This window comes from Battus philenor, unplaced genomic scaffold (assembly GCF_028537555.1).
Source record: "Battus philenor isolate CCGP_79_NKW_IND1 unplaced genomic scaffold, ilBatPhil1.0.hap1 SCAF_4, whole genome shotgun sequence".
Taxonomy (NCBI): domain Eukaryota; kingdom Metazoa; phylum Arthropoda; class Insecta; order Lepidoptera; family Papilionidae; genus Battus; species Battus philenor.
Genome location: NW_027181704.1, coordinates 9,943,840 through 9,969,291, shown reverse-complemented (window position 1 = coordinate 9,969,291; position 25,452 = coordinate 9,943,840). Strand labels below are relative to the sequence as shown.

At 32.3% G+C, this 25,452-nt stretch overlaps 3 protein-coding genes and 1 pseudogene across 3 annotated transcripts; 2 read left to right on the top strand and 2 right to left on the bottom strand.

Annotated features, from left to right (window-relative positions):
* Nucleotides 1-516: 516 nt before the first annotated feature.
* Nucleotides 517-17,839, bottom strand: LOC137928680 (potassium channel subfamily K member 15). Its single transcript, XM_068771610.1, has 8 exons — nt 17,681-17,839; nt 14,639-14,848; nt 7,047-7,220; nt 6,446-6,569; nt 5,585-5,743; nt 5,001-5,201; nt 4,711-4,931; nt 517-980 (listed from the first exon to the last, which is right to left on the bottom strand). The coding sequence occupies exons 2-8, from the start codon at nt 14,792-14,794 to the stop codon at nt 816-818; spliced, it is 1,200 nt and encodes a 399-aa protein (XP_068627711.1). The 5' UTR covers nt 14,795-14,848; nt 17,681-17,839; the 3' UTR covers nt 517-815.
* On the bottom strand, nt 10,485-11,531 carry LOC137928906 (cAMP-dependent protein kinase catalytic subunit alpha-like). The gene has a single exon (XM_068771911.1). It carries the CDS (start codon nt 11,529-11,531, stop codon nt 10,485-10,487), a length of 1,047 nt encoding a protein of 348 aa, XP_068628012.1.
* Nucleotides 12,526-13,575, top strand: LOC137928681 (cAMP-dependent protein kinase catalytic subunit alpha pseudogene; annotated as a pseudogene).
* Nucleotides 17,840-22,526: 4,687 nt separating the features above from the next.
* LOC137928973 (uncharacterized) lies at nt 22,527-23,698 on the top strand. Its single transcript, XM_068771980.1, has 2 exons — nt 22,527-22,794; nt 23,328-23,698. The coding sequence occupies exons 1-2, from the start codon at nt 22,527-22,529 to the stop codon at nt 23,696-23,698; spliced, it is 639 nt and encodes a 212-aa protein (XP_068628081.1).
* The last annotated feature ends 1,754 nt before the right edge of the window (nt 23,699-25,452 follow it).

Sequence of the window (25,452 nt, the reverse complement as noted above, 5' to 3'; positions counted from 1 at the left end):
AAATGAACGCAATCATTCGGTAGAGATATGTTACCGGCTTCATACAAAATAGCAACAAAGGGGTTGGCCATATAATAGTCAACCTCACTATGCCCCATGTCATTATCTAAAGCGAAGGATTGGGAACAACTCTATCTGTAGGAGTTATCGGGGTTTTACGGACCACTTTTTCTTTATTTGATTTAGGCGTAAGTTACTTTTTTTAACTGATATCATAATTTTATTGGGACATTAATCGCCTTTAATAGTGTAAAGAAAGCAAAAATGTAAGTATTTCATCACGGTTTCCATATTTAAATGTCTTCTATCTTAAGCAGATAATTTTAGACAGTATCCAAAATTAACACGTTTCAATTGTCAAGCTTATAACTAAGACATATGTAAGTTTACATATTCTTTAGTTTTATACCATGGATTAAGATACTAAAGTAGAAAAACATTGTAACAAATCGAAATTTTAAGAGTAATTGATTATAACGTAATCACAGTAAATAACGTATAAAAAATAGTATAATACTACGTTATAGCTAAGGAACACAGTACGTTAGCGCAGCCATGAATATTTAAGTTTTGGAACTAAATTTATGTTTGTTACACGCACAGATTATAAAAGATATGGTACATATAATACATTATTTTATCGCTTCTGAGAAAAATAATGTAAGCAGAATTCGTACACTTAACTCATTGAAAAGATTATTTTTTAATAACTTCAGTATTTTTATTGTTTATTATTTATTTCGCAATAAAAACCCATTCCAACTTACTAGGCGCACAGAACCTTAAATATTAAATCAACACGAATATCAGGGCCTTTAAACGGATGATTCGTAAATCACTATTTGTACAATAGGTGGCTTTTGAGGGCTTTGTATCGGGGTTGTGATGTCTCTTATGACAGCTTCCACTGCAGCCTCCCATTCCAGCTGCCGCTTCTCTCCTAATCCATCTTTGCCTCCACTAAATTTTGGCATGGTCACCTTTAATAAAAAAGCATTTCAAAATTAAAATAAAACGCTGTTAACAACCCAATGTTTCTTAAATCAATATTTTAACCTGTAGAATATGATATAAAGCACTTATAATTTGTAAGTGTGTAGTTCTAGCGTGTAATGTTTGCCATTATTTATTTTGGCTGACTGTAAAGCGCATCTAAATGTTTCGAAAAAATTCTTATAAAAGCGCAGCTAAAATTATTTTAAACATTTTAAGAAGCCGTGTACTTTTGCTTATAGATTTACTTACCAGAAGAAAAAATGACCAATTATGTGATAAAGGTATATTATTATTTTGTGAATATACCTTGAATAACACTGATTGATATGTATGTACTTTAGACATAATGCCATAATATGGCATCAATAATAAAGCGTATCAAGAACGTAAGAGCGTCCATCTTTAGGAAATGCCAATGCATAACATTGAAATACTATTAAGTAGCCTAGCGTCTGTACGTATTCTAATTGAACTGACTTCTATCCAAAGTATGTATTCGTTAATTCACACAATTATCCCATTTGGATCATTTTAGAGATCACTTGTGCACGTTATGAATAAATGAAAAAACGCCATAGAAATTAAACTCAAGTTGAACCTCCTGTCAAAGCATCAATTAACTTAAAATACGTAGCTACAAGGGTTTCAAACGCGCCATGAAGAGCCCGACAATCTCAGTAGGATCTTATGTCATCATTTACATGAACATGCTTATTAAAAGATCAAATATGCTAATAAAAACAATTTCAACGTTAAATAATATTTAACCTTTGCCCAGCAAACAAATTTATTTGCAAATTTTAGTTAATAAAATTTCTAAATTTATTACATGAAAATTAAGAGGCATTACAAGGAAGTTTATTTTAAAAGGTTGTAGTTCTCTAAAATGATTTACTTTTATATGAGGCCTAGCCAAAGAAATGTCCCTTGTCTTTTTCTAGTGCTAATCTTATGTACCTCGCTATTTTCTTATATTATCTCATGTTGGGTATATCATAGTAACTGTCATTACCTTTAAATACATTTCACTGCCTTTTTTACTTTTTTAAATAATAATGGCTCACGCTCTTCTCCGCGCGCATATCCCATAATAAAAGCGTTGGAAAAAATATCTGGAACTAGACTGTGCAATACCGTTACTGTGTTCTCTGCGAAGGTCGTCCAAACACTAACAAATTTTATAACGTATAGGTTTCAAATCCAATGGTTTGGAGACTTATAAAAATACATCATAACATTCGACTTACACTTTCTAGGTTATTGATTTTATTGAATTCATTTATAGCTACCAAAGTAAAAAAGCTTCTAAATTATTTATCGTTTTACATTTAGAATTTCATAGAGCAGATAACAGTTTTACGCATTTTAATGTTGAATCAAAATATTCATTTGACATATACTTATTTGTTTAAGAAATTTATAAATAAAATAGAAAAAAAATACTTGAAACGTTTATTTAAATAAATCTAAATCAAACTTTAACCACGTTATTATTAATAACTAGCTGTGCCCGCGACTTTATCCGCGTGGAATTTAACAAAAAAAAAATTATTAGATTTTTCATTAATGATTTTTTTTCTACAATAAAAATAAGCCTAAGTTCCTCCTTATTAGATCAGCTACCTACCAGTATAAGTCCCGTAAAAATCGGTCCAGCCATTTCAGGGATTAGCCGAAACAAATACGCAGACAGACAGACAAAAATAAAAAAATGTATTGTTGGTATATGTAAAAAGCTATTATTTCACTATTATAAACAGACACTCCAGTTTTATTTATTTGTATAGATAATTAAAACTAAATCTAAATCTGTGATAAAGAAGCCTTGTACAGACAAAAATATAATCTCATTGTGTAATCAAATTTAAACCGCAAAACAAATATAGGCATCAGCTGTTGCAGCATTAGGCATCGCTAGATTATTTCGTAATGCCTTAATAATGCGAGCAAAATCAATGCTTGTAGTTACCGCTTGAGTAGGATTATTAAACCTTTTTGAAGCAGAATTACTACCACATACCCTTGTTCCTAAGTGCGTCTTGTTACTGCTATCTTTCTGAAATGTTTTTAATAAACTACAGTATATAAATCGTCATAGTTAATTATGTCAATTGAATACTAGAATATAAAGAAAAAAATGAAGCAGAAATCAGACCTGCGAGTCTCTAAAGAAAGAATCACAAATCCATAATTGATACACAAAGATTATTAATAACATTTTGATGTCTTAAGATTCTGGAGGGGATATCACGGATCGGTAGGCAGATGATCTTGTTAAAATCGTCGAAAAACGTTGGATTTAGGTCGCTTCCAATCTATGGGAGGGGCCTATGTCCAGCAATGGTCTTCCTATGGTTGGGATCGTGTAGATGATAACTATATAAATAAATAAGAGAGTGAAAAATAAAATTAAATAGAACATATCTTAGAACCCCTACAAATAATCAAGAGATATTTGAAAAAAATCTCAAGCTTGATCTCATGATCGCCTGATAAATTGTTTTTAAATGCTTACACGTATTTAACCAACATCTTCAAAATCAATACAAATATTTGTATTTAACACTAAAAAGTTTTTGTTAATTACAAATGTGAACAAACTTGGTGATAATAGAACTGCAAAAAAGATTAAATAGTATTTATCATACAAGAATAGGCATTAAAACTTGAAATACCAAAAGCTCACTGAATGTTAAGTAATATCCCTATTCTACGCAATGCGGATTACCGACAAATTCTATGAACTAGTTATCCTAAAAACGTTTAATGGAACTTGCGCTTTCGATATAAAAAGAACAGTTGTTTTATTCCAAACATAATAGAGCTGTAGCGAACGGTTTATAGGGCACTAAAACTAAAAGGGTGGCTATTGCGACATCGAAGCACTCGATGACCTCGATCCTAGTTACCGATACAACAATATCAACAATTAGGCATCGTGGATGAAAACAGATTTCGTTAACGTTGTGTTATTTTTAACCTAAATAACAATAAAATTCACCAATCGTGTAATAAAGAAGTTTTATCATAAAAAATAATATGTTTTATTTAGTTTAAATTAATTCACTACTTTAACCAATATTATTAAATAATACAATAGTGAACCGCTTAAAAAATAGCTTATTTAACGATTTAAACATGTCGACACACAAGGCCATGGTAATCTATTACAAAACATAATATTTGTATTTTATTGATGTTGAAACAGATAAAATTCGTTGGTTTTACGCACTGGCACAACCAATAAATAGTGTTCGTCTCGACATTTTTATTTGACTGCGGACTGGGTTGAGACACTTTCTGTCAATACAATCGATTAGTCGGCAATGCGCGTCGTTTCAACTCACAAAAGATTTACTCTGTAGAAAAATTTCGAATGATAATTCTTTTATTAATAGATAGCTTAAAAACTACATTTTGAAAAGTAAAAATTTAACATGTGCTAATGTATACGTACGTTAAAATTAAGTAAAGTTAAAGATAAAATTAAAGTAAGTTAAAGTTAAAATATTTTCGTTAATTTTAAATATAAATAGTTTCTCCTTCTGTATTTAAGCTGATAGGCAGACATCGAACAATAAATTTTGGTCTATTCGATTCTCCAGACACGACACTGATTACAGGTCGGATTCATTACTTTGATGTTTCTTTTAATATTGAGTAGTGTAGGCGTGGCATAGTTTCCGAGCGCTAATAAACATAAAATTTACTCACGATTGTAAGAACCTTCCGTAGATCGTTATGTAGAGCAGACACGTCGACTCCTCTGCCGGCGTCGCCTAGTCTTCTAAGTGTGTCTGCCAACGGTCCAGACAGTGCGCGCAATTGCTGCCAAGACCTGGCGTATTGCCTCCGGACTAGCTCAATAATCGTCGAGGTCAACGCCAAACCAATTAATATGTATAAAGTACATAGCAACATGTATTTAGGTCTTTCTGAAAATTTAAATCAGAGGGACACTATGAAATATTAACTTTGTAAATAATATTTTTTTTTTTACTTACTTGGAACTAGATCGCCAAATCCAATAGTCGTCATAGTAATAAAACAAAAGTAGAAACCGTCGTAGAAACTCCAGTCGTCCTCCCACATTTTAAACAATGCAGCTCCGGCCGATAAATAAACAAACAGAAAACACACCGCCCACAAAGCGTACAGTGATCGTTGGCTCGCAGGGTTTACTTCTGTGATGCGACTACAGCATTCTGTACAAATAATAGCAATTTTTACACGTGTTTTATTACAAACATGTTTCTAGTTTTAAACTGAATTATTGAGTTACCAGTAAATAATGTGTACTTGTCGACAATGTTGTCTTAAATATGCCACATAAATTTAAAAAGGCACAGAAAAATATTTCAGAAAGAGATAATCAAATTGACGAAAATAAGCAGAAGTTACGAGTAAAATAAAATAATTTATCTGATTTTAAAAAAGGAATTCATTAAAATCGTTATAAGGTGAGAGTTAAATAAAAGTAAAAAGTTGAAGACTTGCAAACAAACAAAAATCCAGACACAACGAAGAAAAGATAAATATAACCATTTAAAAAGGCATCAAGATATAACGTGCTATCCCAATCACTTACTTGGCATCGAAGGTAATTGTTTTGCTGCTACAGATAACACTGTTGCAAAAACTCTGCCCAAATCTGCAATAACCGTAAGAGTCAACGGTATCCCAATTAACGCATAGGCTATGCAAAACAATCTGCCCCAAAAGGTTTCAGGAACTATGTTACCGTATCCTGTAACAAAACACGTTTTTAGCAAAATGAGATTTCCACATATGTACTCTGCGATATCTCTAGATCATAAAGTTCAGAAACTTAAAATTTGGTTGGAATATTCCCTAATATAATAAAAAGTGTTGCTAAAAATTTTATGAAATTTAACCCGCAAAAGGAGCTATCATGGCTAGTAGTATTATCACAATAGTAATCGGTTTTTTTTTAACAAAAGTTCCATTATTTTACCTTAATGACTGATATGGGTCACAAGTTTTCATATAACATTTGTCGATATTGTTTAAAATGAAACTTTGAAAAATACAAAACTGCAACTTCTCTTAAAAAATATATATTGAAACTGAGTACATCGAATATATGTTTCAAAGTCGTTGAAATAAATAAACTTGATAAGTCACTCTAAATACGCGTAATTTAAAAGAAATATGTTTATCGCGTACCAGAAAAGTATTATAAATTCATGAGGTCTGTTCTTTATGGTTTTCAAACTACCAGCTTATTTTTGTCTTTTGCATATCAATGCTTCAGTATTTTTTCTCCATCTAAATTAGTGTACTAGGTATAAATGTTTTTTTTAATAGATGTACGTATTAAAAAAAGTAAGATTTATATAGCACGATTAAATTCAATAGATTTGATTTTGAAATATATTAATTTACATTCAAAGTAAATGCATTGGTATGCTTACATGTTTTTACACACCTATAGTGGTCAGAACCGTGGAAGAGAAGAAAACTGCTTGCAGGATGCTCCACCTTTCTTCAGATGGTGGAAAATTTCGTTCCACTTCTAGAGCCAGCCCATTAGAAGACGCCTCTTCAAGAATCTATAATAACAGAGTAAAGAAAATTATTAAAAATTTGGAACGTGTCTTCATAAATTTACACCTTCCTTTCAATTCTCTTGTTGATTTAGCCAATGATTTTTAACATCTTTCTTATTATTATAATATATACTCAACATATGAAGATAACTTTTATAATCTTTTGCTACTATTAAATTCAATTCCTTCAAAGATGTGGAGATTTTAAAACATAATTTACGGATAACTTTTGCCCGTTTAATTGAACTTGCTTAGTTTATTTCTGGATGACAACTTATTAATAACCTGCTCTATTTAATAAGCGATGTGAATAATTAAATTGCTAAGTTAATGTCACTGGCCCTTATTTAAAACATGGCTTTAATGAACTGCGCCAGATATTGTATTGCTAAACAAAAGTCACGTAAATTTCAGTAGAATATAAAAAAAACAACTTATTTCCAACAAAACCTTTGTGAAGCTATTTTGCGAATATCTTACCCTTTCATAAATAGCTAGTTGATCACTGATTAATTTTTCCATACTAACGAATTCAGTCCCGTTCATTCCGTAATCAGAAACAACACGTATAAGATTCCATCTTTCCGTAAGCAATCGATCTCTATGATACTCCTGTTTTGCCATTTCTGCTGGAAACTCCAAAGCCCGAAACACCTTTATTGAAAGAAATGAATAAGTTTTTCGATTTACAATAAAAATATTCATCAAGATTAAGAGCCATGGATACCTTGTCCTGGGAAAATATCAATATATGATATTAGGTGACACAGTTATTGATATTTCAACTTAAAGGATTAATAAAATAAAGGTCCTTATAGATCTTTATTAATTTATATTTACATTTTATTATAATAATAACAATTGATAGTTCAATTTAAATTTTCTAAAAGTTCATAAATTCTTTTTCAAATAAACACACGGGAGACTTCTTCAATTTTACATTAGTTGAGTCTATATTAACAAGCGAATCTCCAAATCCTTTGCAAATAGGTATATAAGGTGGTACAATTTTTTGACACAAAAGTGCAATCCAGTCTATTTCATTAAACCATGTGCTGTGCTTAATGTCATATACACCAGCTTTTAATGAACCAAACCTTTTTGTTGGATCGACAACTAAAAGATTCTTTACTAAAGTTTTGCAATTCGGTGTCATACAATCAGGCGTTTTAAATCGCGCTTCAAGTATCCTCTCGTAAAGCGTAATTGTATGCGAACTGTAAAATGGTGGATGACCAGCAATCATTTCAAATATAAGTATACCGAGCGACCACCAGTCGACTGGAAATGAATACCCTTTCGACAGAATAATTTCTGGTGCCAAATATTCTGGTGTGCCACATAACGTCCACGTTCGGTTTTTTATCACCTTGCAAAATCCAAAATCACATAGTTTTACATAACCTGATTGATTTAATAGAATATTTTCGGGCTTCAAATCTCTGTGGATAACAGAACAATGGTGAAGATATTCTAAAGCCAAAACAATTTGAGCAGCGTAGAACTGTGCCAGAGGCTCTGATAATGCGCCCAACTTCTTTATAATGGTAAACAACTCTCCGCCCGCCTCAAACGGTAATATTAAGTAAACGTAGACGTTGTCTTTGCTACAAAAATCTAGGGAAATCAAAAACGTAAAGTTTACACTTTGTAATATTTTTCTTTCACGGTGTACTTGTTTAATAGTATTATTTTTAACGACCTCTGCTTTTTCCAATACTTTCATTGCGTGATAAGTAAAACTATTTTTTTCTCTAACAAGAATAACTGTACCGTATCCGCCGACACCCAACATTTTAATCTTATCGAAATCTTCAGGGGATTTATACTGGGTTGGAGTATCGTACATTCTGAGAAATTCTTGTTTTAAAAAATCTAAATAATTTTTGTGGTTAGCTTGGAGAGCACTTGTATACACTAAATTATTTTCTGCGTTTTTACGAGCTTGAACTGTCATTTTGTCATGGTTTTGCTGTTCAAACGACAAATTTAATTGTTTGACTTAAAGATGCATGTATGTGTCTACGACCTTTACGTCTAACGTTTCTTATAAGTTGAAAAAAACATCGTTAATTATTTTGTTATCTATGGTTTTTAAATATTTTTCTTTGCTGTAGGTTAAAATTAAATTATTTTAAACCTGTACACAAATTACTAATACTTTGTTATTTACACTCTTTCAATTTGTTAAGATGTAAGTCATATAGGATACTAATATAAATATCTCATAAAACGAAAATTAATAAAATAAAAAACCAGGAAAAAACGAAAGACCAAAGTAAAGAAACAAATTAATAACTAAGCTTATAGCGAATATCCTAAACAAGTTTTATGTTTTTGCCAACTGCGTAAAGTTGACAAATTTGAGACACACGCAGATTTTTTTGTCTTGGACAAATGCCGTTCGCCGGTTGTTATTTACAGGTTGACTCGGCTTACGGTAGTTGAGCGCTTAAGGCTTTATCCTAGACCTTTTTACAATAAATAAACTCGAGACTTCTCTTGGGAACCTCGGCTGGCCATTACATTATTTCCCTAGATTTAGAGATCACGAAGCTAGTAGGTCGCTTCGGCTCCACTTTGTTGCACCTGGTCCCAAGGGCTCTAGAGTAGGAACCTCGATTTGGGCTGTCTGTGGTTTTGGCATCATATGTATAACATGTAACAATAGCAACAATTCTACGCATTCCTAAATCCATTAAGACCAAACACGAACTTCGTCCGAAGACGTAATGTTGGTGATAATTGTCGATATATGTACGTTCAATAAACTTTTTTACAAAGTAAAACTTGTGACTGTGATACCTAGGCTTCAACAGACACACATCGAATTTTGTAATAAGATATCTTTACGCACTAGTACAAAATGATTAAACACTTATTATATTATTCAAATAGGTTATTACCTGTTCGGTTAAAAGCATTTGAGCGCAAATCTACGTAATTATTCGCGATTTAATACAATTTATTTATAAAAAAATAGGCGTTTTTAGTCATTATTACTTTAAATATAACAGAAATAAATAAAAAATGAGTCCCGGTATCAGTTCAATGGACAGGTTTTCTGCCAAAAATGGAGGAAACTGAAAAAATTGTCGTGTTTTGGGTATATCATATATAGAGAGTAATGAGTTTAACTATTGGCTGTTAATGCAAATGATATAGGATTTGGTAAAAAGTATTAGTAACAAAGCATCTGTTACAGTATAAAAAAAATTAAAGGACATAATTTATTTACAAAATTAAAACAATATTCCCTTAACTATCACAAATTACAAAGGTTAAAAATAATAAATAAACCACGATTAGAAAATGTTAGTATCAAAACGTCAGTTTGCTTCAAGCAAAAAAGATACTGACGTATCTACAAGAAGAGGTAAAATTAATATTAAGCAGTCATAATTAATATTCAAACCTTTCGTTATTAATCATAAAAAACTGAAAATGAAGTATCAACTTTAATTATTTGTTGACCTATTTACGTTGGCGGAAAAGAAAATAGGTATAAAATATATACATACATAAATATAATTTACTTGAGAAAATTTTGAAAGGCAAAGTGACGCAATTGTACGATTATTTTATTTTTTACATCTAGCTCTCACGCTTTACATACTTAATGGTATGATGGCATGTGCTATTTTACGGACAGTTATTCATTTTTTAAAAGTCCATCTAAGTGAATGCCACCTCGTGTTATTTTTGCCGCCAAAAACAATGCACAAATAACGTCGTGTACGTACTTAGATGTATTATCTTATTCGCACTGATATAGCAAGCTCATAGAACTGCATTCTAATGGGCAAGACATGCAACGTACAATCGGGTGGACACATTCCTTGTCCCGTGACGTAATAATAAAAAAAATCAGCCATAGCTGTTGTTTACTAACTGAATAAAGCCCGAGTAAACATAAGCTTAGAAATCTTCAAACTCGTGCTCAAATAGACATTTTGAACTTCTTTTCAGTACATGTAAAGATGCATCCGTTAGGATACTAAAATCTCTATCTGGTGGAATAGGCGGAATAAATGGAGGTTGTATTGTTTGTTGCAATATCGAATGCCAACTGACGCCCAGGAACCAAGAGTGGATCTTAATGTCGTACGCGCCGTTTTTTAAACAACCCATTCGTTTTAATGGATCCAATTGCAAAAGGCTTTTGATAAGTTTTCGACAGTCTGAATTTATACATCTCGGAAACTTATAATGACCTTCAAGTATTTTGTCATAAATTTTTTCGGTCCTTGAATCGTAGAATGGAGTGTTTCCCGATAGCATTTCATAAATCAAAATCCCAAGAGCCCACCAGTCAACAGGAAATGAATAGCCTTTCGATATAATTACTTCAGGCGCCAAATACTCAGGCGTTCCACAAAGAGTGTAAGTCTTTTTCTCCAACACTTTCGAGATTCCAAAATCACATAATTTGAGATAACCGTTTGCATCTACCAAAATATTTTCAGGTTTTATGTCTCTATGAACAACATTACAGTAATGAAGATATTCCAGTGCTAATGTTACTTGACTTGCATAGAATTTCGCTAACGAGTCTGAGAAACTTCCCACTTCGTGTAAAATAGCAAACATTTCCCCGCCAACCATGATAGGAAAAATAAAATAGAGATAAACATTGTCTTTAAATGCCTCATCTAAGGTTATTATGAATGGAAACTTTATAGATTGAAGAATCCTCTTTTCTGCAATTAACTGTTTCGCGTTACTTTCTTTGACCCCCATGGATTTTTCTACAACTTTCATAGCTTTACAAGTTAAAGTGTTTTTATTTCTTACTAAGTAGACTTCACCATAAGCACCACTCCCAATAGCCTCTATAATATCATAATTATCAAAATTTCCTCTTTTATGTGGGGGGTCATAATATTTGGAGTCGAAATCTTCCTTTAGTTTACTTAAATGTAGCAAGTAATCGGTGTGATTTTGATATGTAAAGGATGTGGCCATCAATGATCCTGAACATTCATATATTTCTTTGTTGCTTCATATCTGACTTTTTCAAGTCACAAGTCTAGTTATTTGTCGAGAATTTTCAGTCTTACGCATCAAGTTTAAACACGAAAACATTGATTTAGCAGCTGCTTAATGCCATTAATGTTTTATGACATTATATGACATATTCTTGAGTTGTTGTACAGATTAAAATATCATCAAATGACAAATTACACCAATTCCTTGATTTCACTTAAAAAGATACTTAACGAGCAACGATGCAAACGATTAAAAAATTTCCTCTAAGATTTATTTAGTCTAACTGACTATAGCCAAAACAATCAAAAGTAATATTTTTACAACATACATCTTATAAAATTTATTGAACAAGTTAATTTCGTACAATACTTAAGGCACGACCATATTTCTATGTTCGTCCATTCTAGTAACTCGACATGTCACTAATTTTTATACATAATAATCTGATAATCCAAAAGATAATCAAATCAAAGTTATGTGAAACACTTTAATCGATAATTAAGATCAATAAGAGCTATATAATCCACCGGATTAATAATCTTTCACTTTTGCTCCTAATTTAAATCGGTTATATCCAGACCGAGTGATTAATAACATAAAGCGTCCAAGAGCTCAGCAGACTTCCAATCCTTTGGAAAATGTAATGGAAGAGTTTTAAGCTTTCTATGTTAAAATAAGGCCATTTAAAAAACAAAGTTTTCGTAATGGCAAATGGCCAAAGAAGAATAAAAAGTATTAAATTATAGGGTGTCTGTTAATTTAAAGAAATCGTTACTAAACGCTTCCATGTGTTTTCACAATTATTAGACATCACGAAAAGTTTTCATTGTGTATAAAAAATGCCAGTCTTCCTTTGTTCTGTTTGACTTATTTGTTTCTGTAAAAAGTAAATTGACATATTTCTCTACCGAATTAGGTAAACAAATTAAGAACAAAAATGGCAGAGGACTCGAATAGATTTTTTAATTCACCACAAACGGGTGGTTATTCTCAAGCAAAACAAGATCAATATACTCAATACCTCCGAAAACTTCAACTAGAATTTAAAGAAATATGGAACGAGAATACACAAAGTAGTGCAAAAATTACAGAATTCGAAAAATACAAAATTTTGGGTACTGGAGCATTCGGAATCGTTTATCTAGCGAAACATCTTACAACGGGAAGATATTATGCTATGAAAATGCTTGAAAAGGAAAAGATCGTAAAGCTGAAACAAGTAGAGCATAGCTTTTATGAGAAGAAAATACTATGTGGTTTAAATTTTCCTTTTGTGGTTTACATGAAATATTTTTTTAAAGATAATGTATATCTTTACTATATATTACCATTTGTGGCAGGCGGTGAAATGTTTTCCCATTTAAGAAAATTAGGAAAGTTTGAAGAAACTACGTCTAAGTTCTACGGAGCACAAGTCATTTTAGCACTAGAATATCTTCACGCTTTAGACTTAGTGTACCGTGATTTAAAACCAGAGAATATTCTTATAGATAGACATGGTTACATTAAGATAACCGATTTTGGATTTTGTAAGCTAATACATGGCAGGACCTGGACTCTTTGTGGAACTCCGGAGTATTTAGCACCTGAAATAATCTTAAGTAAGGGATATGGTATAAGCGTAGATTGGTGGTCAACAGGAATTTTAATTTTTGAAATGTGCGCTGGATATCCTCCATTCTTTGCATCTGATCCAATGAGAATTTACGAAAAGATCGTTGCAGGTAAATATCGGTGTCCGAGCCATTTTACAATGGAGTTAAAGGATCTTTTGGCACATGTTCTTCAAGTCGATGTTACTAGACGTTACGGCAATCTTAAGAATGGAGTATTAGACTTTAAAAATCACAAATGGTTTCGAGAAATTGATTGGGACTGCCTTTTGAACATGCGCGTTCAACCGCCGTTTATACCCAAGGTTAAGCATCCCGGCGATACGACGAACTTTGAAGTGTTCGAGGAGGAAAAAATTAAGGAGAGTCCAATTAATTTGTACGAAGAAGACTTTGCTAATTTTTAATCCACTCATCGGATGTCAATAATTTAATTTTAGTTCTTACATAACGTTCCTTTAAGGATACATGATATTATTTAGTTTAGGTAGAAAGATAAGAAGTCGTAAAGTGTTTTAAGTTATTATTATTTGAAAGATATTTCTGAAGCATTATTGGTATGCTGTAGACATTCCTTTAACCAGATATGGATGGAATTGTCCGTCGCCATGGACTAATTTATTGTTACGTCATACAAAATTTTATCCCATAGGTATGTTGTGTAAGGTACTCTCTAATAAACCCTAAATTTAGCTGTAAGGATTATTGTGATTTGTGGCTTTTGTCACTTCGCATAAATTATTTAGTTATACATATAACACTATTAAGTTTTACTTGAATGCGTTGATTTCACTGTATTTGTTATTTGTTTCTTAAATATTATATTAACGATTATGATTGTTTTAAATGTTATATTAAAAGGGAAAATGACAATGCTGTGATAGTTGAATAAAGTTGAAGCAAAAAAAATTTTATTGACAAACTGTTAGTACTATTATCGGTTTTTGAAGCCCTCGCGGGCGGTTTGATTTCGTCTAGTCTAGTGAAATTGATTATCACATAAGTAGGTATGCGATTCACATCTAATAAACATATTTTTAGTAAGATATATAAGAAACTATACTCCTCATCTAAACATAATCAAAATACTGATAATTAAAAAAATATATTGTTTTGGGAATATATAAAATAGGAACATAAAAAGAAATTAGATGAAATACAAAGTGCGGTCTAATCGCAAGCGGAGATTTCCTTCAGACAACGATTGGATTGACTTCGTAACCAAGAAAAAATAGAGCGAACGGTCATGAAGAAGAGGTTGAAAATAAATACACATTACTAGCCTAGTGAAAGAATTGTCTAGGAAACTGAAATTTCTCTCATGGATATTTCTAGTTCCACAATCAAAATTAACGATCGTAAACACCGAGTATATTACTTTTTTATATAGAAAACCAGGAAATGAGCAACAACTTAATAAGGGAATTGCCTACATTATAATTGCCTACTAAATCAATAATAAATACTCACCAAGCCACCACCCGCAGTATACAGCATGAGCGCAACGAACAAACCAATGTGTGAGAGAGCAGCTCTTGGGCAAAAGGTATCCCATCTTGATGGTTTGGTTTGGCCTTCCATCAGCGCCTCAGTCTCCCACGTCACACCTTTCACGTTCTTACACATGATTTTAAACGGCTCCGTCCACCTTTACCAACCAAAACTTTATACTAACATCCCCTACAAAGAATAAAACCACTGATCAAAACAAATTGAATTCAATGTGTTTCTGTCAATCCCTGTAAAAACCGTAATATTCTATTAATAATATATAATAAAACCAAAATATCAATGTCATCCAATTAAACTAAACTGACTTCATTACAAGTATTTTTTTTTAAATTTTAAAAAATAAAATTGTAAAATATTCATTTTTCAGCGCGTATTCGATTTCTTTGAATAATAGGCATATTGCACGATGAGAAGGGCTTTTTATACTTAAAATTAACACTGAGCAATTAGTCAATGATATGACTCTAGTTTCAAATCTGTAAAATCTTTTATTTAACATAATTTAAACAATAACCCAGTGCATTATTCAGATACTTATTGACCAAAACCGTTTCCCTAAAATATTGCTATAAGTGATATGAATTTTTTTAAGATTTATTTACACAATGATGATTTTATACACATGATTGATTTTATTTTTTGATTATATTTTACTTTTGTTAATTTGCCTAGGAAAAAAGGAAGTTTTTATTTACGATGTAATATTTTAAGATAACAAAAATACAATTTCGTTGTTAACTGCAACAACTGGCATGCAGAAATTGCCTTTCGGCCTTAGTTTTTACGACTTACGTGCATTCTTACATGGAAAATTTTCTAGTTTAACATTGCATTTAAATTTTTTTATGTAATTTATTTTGGTAAATGCCTAATAATAAAGCAGATTTTTTTAAATTACATTACAAATGCGTATTAATATAACAGCTAATTTTATGTGGATCATTTTTATATCACTATATCTAGCTTTTGTTTTAATATCATTCTACATAGTAAATAACTAAACAATTGTTTGGTAAAATACAATACAATTTCGGAACAGTCGGCGGCTGGTACAAACGCGGGTTGAAGTTACAGAAATTTTTATCCATAATGACTGTTATTATATTAAACTTCTTCCATATAAAACCGAATCAGGCGGGTAATTTACAGAATTAAAAACTATTAGATATTATTGCATACAAACAGATTTAAACATTTAACACGCTAAATCTAACAGCACATTATATACCTACCTTTTGAAATTTTTCATACTCCGCTATAAATTGCCCTGAATAAACGTTACATAACATAAATTTACAGTTTTTACTCTCGATTCTTAATATAACCTTTAAAGTTTAATAACAGTTATTAAGATGTTCACACATTAAATATACAATTTCTATAATGTTATATAATTTATGTTAATTGTAATGCCCGGGAGACGTGAAGTATAAACTAACCTATAAAGTGTAAATGACTGCGGCAAACACCGTCACATTTTAAGCAGGAGTGACGGGATTGGTCGAACAAAAATAAACGTTTTTAAGGATTTTTCGAGTGTCTGTCCCGGCGCCCTTCGGGCGGCTATATCTGCAGACAGGGGACTCCTTTTAACATTTTTCCTGATAATATTAGAGTAAATTACTAAGCCAAAACTCACCATTCTACGATCTCAGTACTGACTAACGTAGAATTATTTATTCCCAGGTATTTTTTAAAAAAATGTGAACAGTTTTAAATTTAGGTTCTACTGCTAATTCAAAATAAAAACATGCATCATCTCGATATAGGATACAATTTTTAGATTCAAATATTCACACATAGAAAACAAGTAAATTGACGTGTTATTATTAAATAATATTTTAATACAATGTTAAAATACCGCTAAAGGATGAACTTTTTTCGGTTCTAGTGTCTGTATTTCTCAGATACAGAAGAACGTTTGCAATTTAAAAAATATTGGCCATACTCAAAGTGCTTTATGGTCAATATTCTTACCGCTCGTACATTGCTACAGAATTTATCTGTAAAAAATTGTTACTTGATAATGTTTATCAATCCCGGCTATCCGAGCCAGGGGTGGAAAAAAAGCTTGCACGTTCTCTTTAATACGCCTATCACGTACACATGTGATTACTCAGAAATACATCCAATATTAAACCTTATTTCTATTATTAATAAACTTGAACGCGTAGAAATCATTACTCTTTCATTGCTTCTAGGCACAAATTTTGTAGCTTCTTTCTACTCTCTACTCGTAACATTCGTTAAAATAGTTTCTTTGCGTCTATCTTAATGAATGAGAGTGAATTTCGTACGCATGTGATTAATATAATCGTTTGCGTCAGTCACGTGATAGATTATATGATAAGAGTATGAAACTCAACTAGCTCAATTTATATTAATGTGCGTAATGATATTTAAATAATAGTTAAATAATCACTGAAACATTAATTTAAGCAATTCTTGTACTATTTCTTTTGAATTTATTAACAAATTTATGTAAAATAAAATAATGCAAATCACATTATTATGTAAAAGCCATGTTACAATTACAATTGGCGACAATGTGCGACTTTATTATTGGCGTTAACAAATTAGTTTTTCAAATAACTAAAAGCTATTCTAATAGTTTATAAATATACTTAAGTAAAACATAGATAATTTAATTTCATATAAATCTACATTAAAAAAAACTACCATAATTTAAAAACAAATTATAATTATTATTTTTATTTAAATATCTTTAATGCTTTGAAGATTATATATGAATCATTTACCTAATAACTTTGAATGTATGAACGCCGTACCCAATCTCTTATTAAGCAGTAAACAAGGTAGCATTTTATTAAAATTTATGTAGTCTGCATTGGCGTAAGTTACATAAGCTGAAGGATAAAATTAATAAGTTTTCGTATTTTCATTCACCGCAAAAATGTGTAAAGTGAATATTATTGCATAAATAAAAATATCTGTCACAGAAATAAGATGTAATTATAGTAATAAATTGTGCATACATACCAAAAAATTTTTAAGAGCCAAAGAAAGATAAAACTGGCAGAAACAATAACAACTTTTAGCAGTAAATAATGTTAAAAAAATCTAATAATTCCACGAATATATTGCCGCGAAGTTTGATTCGAATGAATTGCAACCGCACGAGGCGGGCAGACAACTTATCCCGCCCAACACTCGTGAACAACTGGAAGTGGACTACATAAAACGGGAAGTGAGGCATAGGCATTGGACAATACAAACGTACATGTTATTGTTATCCAACATTAGGCCATTACAACAGCCGTTTCAGTATTTAAATCATTGCCATTTATTTGGCAACGTTGTATTAATGGTTCGTTTGGTATTGTTATCCTTTATCACCCTTTGCACTCGAAGTTTTTTTTATTCATTATATCAGCAACTCGATTCGATTTTTCTTAAAAGATCACATTTACATGTATGTTAATGATGTAAACATTAAAAGTAGTCATCGTAATAAGTTTTAGTATCAGAAATCATAAACAATTTATAAGTAACTACATATTTTTAAAAATGTTCATGGTTTTAAATGCGATGATCTATAAAATAATGAAACGATTTGTTTTCGTTCTTATTTGAAAACTTAAAATTATTTTATCGTCTCTGTAGCAGAGCCCTTGACTATGAACATAAATTTTAAATAGCTCCGCTTCCCGGGCTTGGAGTGCAAAAGGTTAATATTTCGAAGTCATAAATAATTCTAATACCAATTCTTTTGGATCTCAAAAATAAATTCTATAAAATCTAAGCAAAAAAATATTCAACTCAATTTCTTGGATACTTGTGGTACTAATACGTGCATTATATATTGTTAGTTGAATTAATTTTGATCACTTAGATATATAGATATAAAATACAAAAATTACAATAAAATGTTCAGTATTCCGATTATCATGGAATGCTTAAATAATTATATATAACTTCCTACCAGGCATTGATAAATCGATGTTTTATTATTTTTTATACTTATACCAATGTGGAATGGCACCTAAAACACCGATTAACAAGATCTCTCTGTAAAAAGACAGATATAATAAATAAACATACCTAGGGTAATTTACTTGTCAAAACTTAAGGGCCTTGCGGTGAATTCATTGGTTGCACGCTAACGCCCGATCTTTCGGTAAGATTATAATCGCGAACTATCGAAATTATTTATGGCAGGCGTTTTCTACATATTGTTTAATTGCAAGATTTTTATTTAAACACATCGTTCATAGGCATAGCAAACTATGAAAAACGACAATTTTACTGCTTTGAAAATATCTTTGTAAAAGTGATAATACATTTTATCTGCTTATATTAACAATTTCTACGTCTTAATATAACGAGTACTTAATATACATTGTAGTAAAACATAAAATTCTAGGAAAATATCTGTGACTCTGAATCTCTTTATAATGAAAAGTGTTATATTTAAAGTACTCTGTCAAAATAGATATTAAATTTGATGTAAACATTCAGTGACGAGTATTCTCCAACAGCCCACTCTTTTGTTGTACGAAGTCGGCATTAGGCCAAAGAGGAAAAACTTTTGTCTTTATTTTGGCATACACTCACTCAACAAAATAAATGATTGGCACTAGAATCATTTATTGATCGCCAGAACAGCTATAAACACAGGTCGATTTTATAAGTATAGAATGTCTTTTTATACAATGTTTTGTTAAGTTTCGACTCGTAATGTGTAGCAAAAAAATTATTATTATTTTTGTATAACAATTATCCAAAATTTTTAAAAAAGACCGATAGCTAAAAGTTGATTTTTAATACAACCTTTTAATTTCATATAATAAGTTTGAAAATAAAACACTAAGTTATTTAATAGTTTTAGTCAACAATTCCATTAATTAAATTCGCTTAAAGGAAAAACTAGTAGAATAAATTAATTAAGTACATTCCTTTTGAAAACTTTTTGTTACTTGTATTTTTAAGGTTATCTGTATAAAATTATTTGTTTGAAAATGAAATACTAATTTCAAAGAAAGCTTTAAGTCCATTGCACAAGCATTAAATCCATGACTATTAATCTTTTTCGTGTAAAAATACCCGTTTTCGACTTCATAGATTATAAAATATAAAAAAACGTCCCATGTACATAATATTAAGATAAACAAAGTATTCCGCTAATATTAGGTGACAATTTTCATTATCAAGGCGGGATGGTTAAAAGTACGTGGGTATTTAACACCACCGTCTGTCTTTGCGAGGGCCTCTTACCCATGTTACTATGTTTCATTGGCCTCGTGCAATCACTATCTTCAGTGTAGCCATTTGTGTAATAATTTGTCTGATGGTAGATAGTGAACAAAGCGCCTGTCCAACAGAAAAAACAAAACTTTCGTACACTTCTGCTTGTCGGCTTAAACAGGCGCCCACGTTTGCTTTGTACCCAAAAAAGTTTAGAACATTATTATTTCAAATACATGGAAGTTAAATTTGATCCCCGTTCTTCTGTAGAAGTACAGACTCGTAGTTATGAAATTACAAGCTACAAAACTAACTGGAAGCTTCAATAGGCATACTAACTAAATCATCTTAGTCCATTTGCACCGACAAGTAGAGCTCTTTGTCACGAAAATTCTCTCTGTTTTATCGTGGTTAGCTCGGCAAATAAATATGCTTTAAAAATTTTTGTTTTTACCTTCAGTAACAATATTATAGTTAAAATTATACAACAAGCATCTAAATAATAAAAATAAATATCCACACGCATAATTACGTGCAGCTCTAGAATGTAATAATAGATTAATAAGGGCAAGAATATCTTTACTTAAAAGATTAAAACAAATAAAAAAGATGTTTGAGTCATGCAAAACGCATTTCAAACAATTAAATTATAATTGGATAATCATCATAATTGGTTTGGTAATGAGGAACGCTGGATAATAACGATTGAAATAGAGGGAAATGCATTTAATGCCCATGACTACGTCCGTGTTCAATACAATTGCAAAGTACAAGGAACTTTTTATATTGACGATGATCTTCAGGTATACAGTATACACTTAAAATATAGTAGATAGTAATGTAAGAAGAAAATCTTTCCGTAATTCGACATAGGATGCCATGGGTACCGAGAAAGAATCGGACAAGTCTCGGAGGTGACCCAGAAGCCATTCATATAATCCTCTTGGTTTCGAAGTATACTCTTTTAGTAGTTGTTGTGTTCAAGGGTGCAATATTTTTGTTTAGGAGCAGTGCAATTTAACTACTAATGAAAATAATTTTCGGCAAGTTCGGCAAGTACCCGTAATATAAATTAATTGACATTGCAGTGAAAAAAATTTTGCCGCTACTGATGGTTTTCAGAGCATTCAGACCTGATGCAGATAAATATCACATTGATTTAACTGTCTCGACACACAGTTTGTTTTTTAGTTACAAGGCGTTAATAATTTTGTGCTTCTGTAGCTCATGGGTTACGAATCCGTAATGCCGGTGAGTTCGAAACTATAAAAGCCTTAAAGGCCACCACCGAAAATAAATAAAGGCAATGCTCTTCGTTTTCTCTTGTCCAGCTACAATCGAAAGTAATTCTGTTCTTAAATAATTACACAACTATAAAGTAAGTTACAGATATAAGTAAAAATATATATACTTAGCTGACCATGAACTCTGTTGAAATTAAAACAAAAAATTTCAATTTGGAATCTTTAATTTATATGAATATTTAAGTGTTTTCTCGTTGTCACGTTAACACCGATATATCCTTGTTACAATATTTACGATTAGACTATGTATCTTAGTATACGTATATACACACACACATATATAAATATATATATATTAAAACTTATATATATTGATTTATATGTATATATATATTTATACTTATGCTGACTACGTTAATAACATTTTTTGCCTTTAACATATTTATAACTATTTTTTCCACACGAAATAAATTCGCTTCAAATGTTTAACTTTTCACTGATAACAATTAAAAAAATTATGTTAATTTTAAAGACGGTCTGTCGTTGTTTGACCATGTATATTAAAGAGAGTAATTAATTACACGTTATAACATTATATGTGAATGATTTATAAAATATGGTCAATGTTTCTATTCAATTACAAATCAAAGACGAAAATAATACAAAATACTAAGATAAAGATTATTTTTCCTTAAAATAATTGCACATATCGCTTACCGTGTTATACCTAGAAACGTTTTTTTCTCAATGCTAAAAAAACTTAAATTAAATTGTTCAGTTTAAAGTTCAATATCGATATCATTTAGACCTTTCCTGTTAAAATTTGATCCGTGGAATAAAATTAATGTAAATTGGGTAAAAAGTCTCGAACAATGTATATTGTTGCATATTAACATTTCCTGAACTGCTACCTACTTAAAATGTCAATAGTAAGGCCATTACGCACCCAGAGAAGTATACAATGTTAATGAATAAAAATTATTCAAATTAACAAAAAAGAAACGAGAAGAAGTGTTCAGCGTCAATTTTATTATTTAATTATTTAATAAAATCAACGGGACATTTACCCTTTAGTACCTTAACGGTGGGGTATTTACACACGATACTTACATATATATATATGGTATCACCAAAGTGTCCTAAAACAAAGGTTATATTTGTTTAGCTTATTGCATGAACGCAATCATTTCAAAGATCTTAAGAGCATTTTAAACGCAGCCTTACTATTGAGAATTCGTGTTATAATACTATAAAACCTTTAAAATCTTATATATTAACATATAGCGTCCTGGGCCAAGGTTTCTGAGGGAGCACTTTGCTACCTATAAAAGAGGCTAAGGCTCAACACCACCTGCACACTTCTCCGTTCAACCTACGAAACCTTTAAATTCCCTTAGATGGCACTGTACGTTCCTTCCCTAACCGACAACTTCACCCCAATCACCAGCAAAAGGAAAAGGCCGCACCCTCCCCCTCTGGCTGCGGCAGAATCTCAAAAACTGCCTCCCCATCAGCTGGCCCAGCCAAACAAGCCGTACGCAATCCCTCCCCAAAGGTTCGTACTCCCAAGCAACCGACCGCCCAAACCCAACAAGTGGCCTCCCAAAGCCCTCCTGAAAACAGGACCAAACCTCCCCCGCTCGTCTTTCTACACGACAAACAAGGGTGGAAATCTGTCCACTCGTGGCTTCTCGCCAACTAGATGGACAAAATGAAAGCTAAAAATACCACTCAATGTATTATGATTAGCACAATCACTGTCGACGACTGCCGTCGCTTCACCCGCCACCTGCGTGAGGAAGGCATCTCCTTCTACACGTACGCCCTCCCCGAGGATAAACGACTTCGGGTCATTATCCCCGTCTCCCGCTCGAAATAGAGACCACTGACGTCGTCGACGACCTCAAGAAAGCGGGTTCATCTCCATTTGAGGCCCCTCACCGCAGAGACATTGCCGGCCAGTGACAAAGATGCCAGCTGTACGGCCACGCAGCCCGCAACTGTTTTTCCCGTTCCCGGTGCGTCAAGTACCTAGGCTAGACTAGACTGATGTATATGACTAGACTGACCTAGGCTAGACTGCAGACTGTCCCCGTCCCGCGGTCACAGAGACACCACCCATGCGTGTCCTCTGTAAAACCGAAAGCCATCTCGCCAACCACAGGAGCTGTCTCAAGACGCCTAAAAATGCCTCGCAGGTCGCCCCTCGACCTCCCGCCCTCCCAAAGCCGCCCGACCAACCTCCTCAGCTCCCTCGAAGAATGTTTCGAAGACCACTTCGAAACCTCTTCTCCCTCCTACGCCTCCAGCCACTTCCTCCTGGGCGAAGCCACTCTACCCGAGAGGCAAGCCCGCCACCCTCCCTACCGCCCCATCGGTGGCTCACGAGCAACCGAAACCCACCAAACCCCAAATCGGGTCCCCTTCGCCTGCCGAGAAACTTAAAGCCCTCGCACTATACCTCGCCAATGTAGACCTCGACGAAGTCTGCATTCTCGCCGCAAAACTCCGCAAAACCTCCGATCCCTCGGAGTGCTTCACTATATTGCGGAACACTCGGCCCTTCTAGCCGCCCTTAAAGCGGATTTTAAATAATATCCGCTCCCCCGTCTTAACGCCAGGACACACGCCTCACATCGAGCCCCGGCGGCCTCGATACACATGTCATGCACTACTCACTTACACATGACACGGCGGCCGCATCCGCCTAATTCGCGTTCAAGCGAGAGCGGTCCAGAGAGGCCCGTGTCTCTCCCTTTCGCCGAGTAGCCTACATACACTACACCCCACTCACTACACTATACATCATCATCATCATTTCAATCGTGGGATGTCCACGCCTGGAAATAGGCCTCTTCCCCCTCAGATTTTTAAAAGCACCGGTTGGCAGCAGTCAGCATCCATGGTTTTTCGAAGACCTTCACGAGGTGGTCTGTCCACCTTGTAGGTGAACGTCCTATGCTGCGTTTGCTGATCAGTGGTCTCCACTCCAGAATTTTAGGGAACAAGCGGTTTGCTTTGCGCGAATGAAACGTTTTGAAATTTAATGCACGAGTGGCAATTTTTTCATTGATATAACAATTACGATAAAATAATGCATGATTTACGAAGTCAAGTGTCTGACTTTTGTATTAGGTTTTGTTCAAGTTTTAAAAAGATATAGCTTAACAAAAACGGAGTACAAATATTTCTTTGCCAATTTAAAGAGTTTGTGGCAATATTTTATTTCGACTCCGAAATAAATTATTAATAACTAATAATACTAAATTTTCGGACCCGGTATTGAAAAATGATAAATTTGAAGTAATCAATATTTTTTGTATTTGCTAAAAAATTGATGTACCGGATACCTCTGACAATTACGGTTATACATTTATTATAATTGACTCGTAACTCTTAATGAATAGATTTCACTCATCTCGTGAAATGAATAGATCGGAGAAATAACGAAACACATATTTCTAAGCATGTCTAATCTAATCATCTAATTAACTACGTCAATTGAATATAACCGTGCGTTTTTTTTTAGTTTTAGCTATTATTATTATTTACTTACAGCCTTGATTTATGCATATTCTTCTATATAGTAATCCGCTAACGCAGATCTGCTCAATTGTACAGTAATACTACATTTACAGTTAACTACCTAATCTTTTAATAATTATGGAATCTGTTTATTAAAAACATATATATAACTTAACGAATGTCCTAACGTCGGGCCTATCATTTGAGTCAAAGGATAATTGATTCTTGGATTGGTAACAGAATGATATTCAATTTCACATATCCAGGCCATTAAACTAATAAAGATTCAATCTTAGTTTTGAAACGCATAATGTTAAAGTAAAAAAAATGTCTATAATCATATTTTAATCAATTCCTATTCATCTCCATAAAACAATGTCTATTTTGATCTTTCTTACCAATGTTCTTGACCGTTTTGTCCATTCTGTGTTTGTACCTGAATAAATCTGCTCTCTTAAATCAATTTTAACGCACATTATATTTACTCGTATTTAAAAGTAATCTTTTTTATTTCCTTTAACGACCGATTTTTTACATACATTAATTTAATATATATATTTAGTAATGTTTTTATCATTATGCATATTTTTATTTCTGTACAAAAAAGTTAAGGTGTATTGTTAGGTATTTTTAAGTTTAATTAATATTAATAAATGTCCGATAATAAGCATTTTTATGCGTCCTTGTACGGTGGTGTAATAATATAATCGTATTAATTCATTTATCTATCTTAAAATAACGAATATCATCAAGATAAAATTACATAAAATGTTTACATTTTAATGCTAAAATTATCAC